The sequence below is a fragment of the Cupressus sempervirens genome, chromosome 6 (assembly GCF_028749045.1).
Source record: "Cupressus sempervirens isolate cs-2001-9-10 chromosome 6, ASM2874904v1, whole genome shotgun sequence".
In the NCBI taxonomy this organism is placed as follows: Eukaryota; Viridiplantae; Streptophyta; class Pinopsida; order Cupressales; family Cupressaceae; genus Cupressus; species Cupressus sempervirens.
In genome coordinates this window covers 317,480,179-317,486,162 of record NC_143123.1, presented here as the reverse complement: position 1 = coordinate 317,486,162, position 5,984 = coordinate 317,480,179, and the positions used below count along the sequence as shown (strand labels likewise).

Here is a 5,984-nt window from a genome sequence, read left to right as displayed (position 1 = left end):
ATTGAAAGCTCCTCTAAATTGAATTGTTACAAACGCTACCATTTTATTGGGCTTTTATGTTTTTTCCTATTTGAGTGCAGAAACCTACAAAGTGATAGTTACATATCGAATTGATAACATTGACCTCTAAACTTCCTCAACGAATTTACAAGTATTCTAAATTCTAATTTGTTCTCCAAACTAGGAGTGACAATTCATCTCAAAGAGGAACCAACTCTGTCAAGGAAATATTCTGCTTGTCAATTTAAGCCCCAGAACCACCAGCTGAACTAGGTGATAATCAATAAAGGAACAAAAAGTTACACAATACCAGCATTCCCTATGGTTTTTAAACATCAAAACCCCAAAACCACCACCTGAACTAGGTGATAATAAATAAAGGAACAAAAAAATTATACACTACCAGCATTCCTTATGATTTTTAAACATCAAAAGTAATTAGCATTGAATTTGAACGCCAATTGATAGATTAAGATCTTAGATTAAAATTTTTAATTAACATTGGATTTGAACACCAATTGATAGATTAAGATCTTAGATTAAAATTTTCTTTACCAATAACAGTCAAGCCTAGTTTTTTTGCTCCTTTTTCATTTAGAAGATTATGTGGAATGCGGCATCCACACTTGTTTACAAGTCACAATAGTGATGGGTAACATTATGATCCTCCCTCAACTGTTCAAAAGCATGAGCAATGAAAGTAATCAGGATGAGGCATGGGCCGTAGCTGTTAAATTAGAAACAATGCACAGTATGGAGAAATGACAGATGAATAATATTAATAATATCTGGTACATGGAGTTCACGGTGGAGTCCAGATAATGCAACACCTTTAGGTATGACTTCACTGTTTAGACTATATCCTCTAGGGTGTGACAAGCTAAAAAAAATTCAACTACAGAAAATGCTTATATTGCAAACTTATTTCCTTGGCTCTCTCACATACTACACCAATCCATATCTTGTTTGGCCAATCAATAATTAACTATGCATATAATTAATTGCAACTCTTCTGGTGTGTGTCATTCATGACTTAAAATGTATAAGATTTCATATATAGGAAATATCAGTCCATGAATCAACTGCAATCATGGGGTACATAAATTTGCAAGCAATGCTTTCTTACTTGAATAAAGTAGATGTCAAGATGAACATAACAGAGGACTTACAAATATGACTTTTGTAAAAGTCAGAGAGACATTTGGCTCTTGCACACACCTTGAAATAAAAATAAACGTGACATGTACTTACAAATTCCCCATATACATGGAAGAAGAATAAATGGAAGATAAACTAACGAAAAGGGTAGAATGTACATGCATAGATAAAATATTTATATGATCTTTGTAAACCCTTGGCTACAAAAACAAATCAATATGTAAGTGCCCCATACCTTCTCTTTCCAGTAAATAAGCGTCTGATACTTGGGAATATCTGCATCTTCTTCTTTTTCTTCTTTGAAGAGAGGGTTGCGGACCAGAAACTATCCTGCATTTTGGATGGATCATTCACATTCAGCTTCTTCACTAAGGGTTCAGAATCCAACATTTTGCTTTCCATGAAGGACACTGAAGTATTATCTTGTGCAGATATTAGAGAGTCAGACGTCCTAAGTGGTGCGGACATCTTCTCTTCACGTTCTCTCCATCTTACTAGCTCACTTTCAATTGCTCTTTTAGCTGCCGTTGCCATCACCACATTATGCACTTCTTTCTGTTGATTTGACGTGAGATCTTGAATCTCTCGATTTGCTATTTCTAGTTTCATCAATATTTCTTGCTCAGCTGCTTTTATTGCATCTATTTGGGCCATGGCAGCAGCTACCTTCTTATCTGTAAGGCTACCAACTTCCTCTGCTTTTCTGCTGAGGGAATTGAATTCACGAAGAGATATTGTGACCCCAGCATCGGATTCTGAAATAGAAGCTTGGGCGGCATTGTATCTTTCAGATAGATCACTTGTTTTTTTCAAAGCTATAGCTTCAGCGGCCTTAGCTTCTTCAAGTTCCTTATATGAAGCTTCCAATCTACTATTAATGGCAGCCATCTCTGCCTTTGCCTGCTCAGTTACCAGTTTGGCTTTACTTGTTTCCTTGTTCATATATTCAGAATCCTTCTTAGCCTGCTCAGCTTCTGCAGTAAGATTTTGAATAGTTAGAGAAAGGGATGAAGCCTCATTTTTCACCTTTTCTTCAGCAGAAATTGCAAGTTCCAATTTAATCCTCGCTCTGTAAAGTTCAGAATTCAGATCAGCTGCTTTTGCTTCAGTTAGTGCCTCTACCTTATTTAGTTCAGCCAATTCAGCCTTTGTTTTCTCTAGCTCTCCTTTTAGATGATCCATACAAGTCTTTAATGCACGTCCTTCTTCAGTAACTTTCTCGAGATCTTCTTTTGCCTGTGCAAGCTCAGAGTTTCTTGATTCCAGTGTAGAAACAGTGTCTACTTCTTTTTTATGTGTAGTTTCAATCTCTTCCATCACAGTTTTAAGCTCTTTGATGGGATGGAAAGCATCAGTACAAATGTTAGACTCCTTCACTTTTGCAGAATTGAGTTCATTTTTCAAATTCTCTAATGCAGCTGTTGTGTTAGCCAGTTCCTCTTCCAAATTCTTTTTATTAGTAAGAGCTTGAGTAATTTCATCTATCTGTTTTCTAATTTTCTCTGCCAGCAGGGAAGCTTTCCTTGCTTCCCCATCCCTTTCAGCTGTGATCAATTTCTTCTCTTTCTCTGCCGCCATATATGCCAGTTTAACATTGATATGAGTTTTCTGAGCTTCATCAATCTCCTTTACAAGCTTCTCCGCCATGAGTGAATTTAATTTAATTTTAGACACAGCATCTTCTGCCTGTTTACCTGCAAATGCTTTGGCTTCAAGGCTAGTTTGAAACTCTTGTTTCAATTTTCGAAGTTCCTGTTTAGCAGCTTCCAACTCTGCTGCCACTGCCATGTGATTTTTTCTTGCAGCGGTAAGCTCTGATTGCCAATCTATAATTTTACCTTTTGAAACCTCTACTTTTGAGGCTTCTAGTTCTTTTGCAAGGAGACTGTAAATTTCGGAAGAATCATTGATCTTTTTAGTTGATTCTCTTGTTTTTTCCAACTTCAACGACAAAACTCCAGCATCTTTCTTAGCCTCTACCAGCTCAACCTCTACTTGATCTTTTGTTGAGTTAACAAATTTTAACTGTTCCTTAAGCTTAACTAATTCCTTCTGTAGAATATGCAGTTGAGTCTCCTTGAATAGCTGGCCCTAGAAACATCAAGGAATAGCTTCAAGAAGTCAATTTAAATAGAAAAGATCAGATAATTTCAAATTTTGACCACACAGATTTCTAGTTTAGCTTACAAAATAGCCTCTTCAGAAAATAATATTTGTAGAAACCAACACAATATATCATGTAAATAAAATTTCTGAGTATACCTTATCTTTTGGAATTTCCCGACTTTTCTTATGTATTCTATCTGCAATTTCCCTCTCTCCAAACATGCTAACTGCATCCTTAACTGATTCAAAAGGAACTGTTGTGTCAATCACCGCCCTGTCGACCTTAGCACCCGATCCATTATCAGTTGCTTCCATACTATCTATCATGTCTGTACGACTCCCTTGCACAGTCCAAAACTTGCATCAGAATCCATTATCATCTATGCATGATACATACTTATTTAAGTACCTTGTAAGAATCGACCAGTTTAGGTGGAGTATCACTTTGTTTATTTTAAACCCTATCTTGAGACACAAAGATAAGTTTTCTACTTGGACCCTTTGTTTAACACTTCACAAAATATGTATTCCTGTCAATTAATCGTGGTTGAAATGCCATTATCAGTAAGACAGTTGTATTTTTATTTAGGATAAACTTCCCTTTTAACTTATCCATCCAGACATCATACAAACAAAGACCAAAATAGACAAGGCAGAATTCAATTGAGCAGGGAATTCAAATGATCCACAAGTACGAGGATTCCATATGTGAAACTAATAAGATCAAATAACTAAAATTAGTTTAAATTTAAATGGCTGGAAGCAGGGGGAACATCTATAATTTAAATAAACTGGCATTTTCATGAAAATCATTCAATTATATCTTCAATAATGGAGATTTGCTTAAAAAATGAGATGTTCTGTGAGTTTTACCTGTTCTCTGGAACTAAAATTGGTATAATTTAGTGACAAATAAATAAATATACCATTTATTCTAACATTACATTCTTTTCTATGGAGATAGTCTACATTTTTTTCTAATGGAGATTGTTAAAGAATTAATATTTACTCCTAGCATAAGCTTATTTTGACAAATTAATATAAACGTATCCGAGGTAATTTTTAGTTTCTGTTTGGGTAGCTGCATCTATTTGTTTCTGCTCTCGTCTTTATGAGCAAGGCTATTATATATTATTTTTTGTTTTGATATATATTTTATTTTCTGGTGAAATATTTGACTCTTTCTGAAGGTTATCATACAGGTTGTGCTCCTAAGAACCAACAGATAGTTACAGGGTACAAATCCCAATTGTATGACTTCATTTCATGAGGATCGTTAGTTGATAAATTTAAGGTTAAACTTTTTGTCCTTAATAGCAACTATTACTTCAAATTTAGAAAATTCGTTATGCTCTAATTTACAGACACAAAAATTATTTGTATTTGACATAAAAGAATACAGCCCTGAACCATTGCAAGGTCACTTTTTGGATATAATTGTATCTCCACCAAACACTATTTTAACTCGTGTGTTTGGTACAACCCACATCCAAAACCAAAGAGAAAACATTTTTTAGGAAATGATATATCTGGTACAACGTACATCTCATAACTCATATCGCAAACAGAAAAAAAAAAGTATAGGGTTACAGAGTCAAAAACCTTGCGGTGGAAGAGACGTGGAGTGAAGAACCTTGAGAGGTCGAAGAGAAGTGCTAAGACCCTGCAGTTGTGATTATGAAGTTATCATTCCTAATTAAGACAAGAAACACGGGGAATCGTCCTAAACTGATATTCATACCAAACAGTCTACAGTTGGGTATGTACAAGATATGCAAACTCAATACTTGTGAGGCCATATGGATACACATCACACTGAAACCCAGCAGTCCTGATCTGGCGGCTATACACATGATGCTAATAACACTAATGGCATTTTGATACTGAAACCCTCTAGTCTTAAAATACAGACGAAAGTTAAACCCGCAAGCAACATATAAACATAGTAAACTTAAGCAGATTATGCATAAAGTTACACACGATCAGTCTCGTGTAGCAATCCAGGGCACAGAACTCAAGAGGAAAAACTTGTGACGGTATTAAACTCGAGAATTGAAGAATCCATCGTACCTGGTAAAGATATCAGCCCTCCACCCCAAGGGGTTCAAACGCAATTTGCAATTATTCAACACGATCAAGTAAAAATTGAATATAAAAACGATTTACCTTTGAATTGGTTATGACTAAAATTTTAGCGAAACGCAAACCCGTATGATAAGTAATTTAATCAATACCAAGCCTATTATGTTGTTAATTTCTCCGCCGTCCATGGTTGAACCAGTCAATTAACATCATTTTCGCCATCAGCCGTCGAAAACAAAAGAACGAGTATTAAAATGTGTTTGGAAAGAGTATTAGTCATGGTGACATGGGTACGGGATTGTATGTTCTTTCGGTATTCTGGCCTATCTATGTTGGAATGATATGATCCAGCGAGCTTCGAGATCAATGCCACGCAGGCGACCTGAAGAATATATTAAATGTATTCACAATGGTCAAAATTTGGGAAATCTTTCAATACGGCCTCGCCTATTAAATAATTAAAAAATATACACAAGTTTTAGAAAATTGTATCTTTATGATGATTAAGTCAGTTTGATTAAATATGTTCCTTCATTTCGTTGAAGTACTCTAATGCTTACTAAAGTAGAGTTGAGTTTTAATCAATTAAAAGTCTAATTATAAAGTGTAGTGTGAATTTGTCTAGTTTATAGGATTGA

At 35.1% G+C, this 5,984-nt stretch overlaps 1 protein-coding gene across 4 annotated transcripts; it reads right to left on the bottom strand.

The window, feature by feature from the left end:
• Positions 1 to 1,029: 1,029 nt before the first annotated feature.
• Positions 1,030 to 5,710, bottom strand: LOC149552462 (uncharacterized). 4 transcript variants are annotated; one of them, XM_089788028.1, is made up of 4 exons: positions 5,335 to 5,589; positions 4,867 to 4,927; positions 3,421 to 3,593; positions 1,030 to 3,249 (listed from the first exon to the last, which is right to left on the bottom strand). In XM_089788028.1, exons 3-4 carry the CDS (start codon positions 3,589 to 3,591, stop codon positions 1,372 to 1,374), a joined length of 2,049 nt encoding a protein of 682 aa, XP_089644154.1. In that variant the 5' UTR covers positions 3,592 to 3,593; positions 4,867 to 4,927; positions 5,335 to 5,589; the 3' UTR covers positions 1,030 to 1,371. The 4 variants fall into 4 exon arrangements, with proteins under 4 accessions (XP_089644154.1, XP_089644155.1, XP_089644157.1 ...); XM_089788029.1 differs by having other exon boundaries at positions 3,421 to 3,644; positions 5,335 to 5,474; XM_089788031.1 differs by having other exon boundaries at positions 4,867 to 5,710.
• Between the last annotated feature and the right edge of the window lie 274 nt (positions 5,711 to 5,984).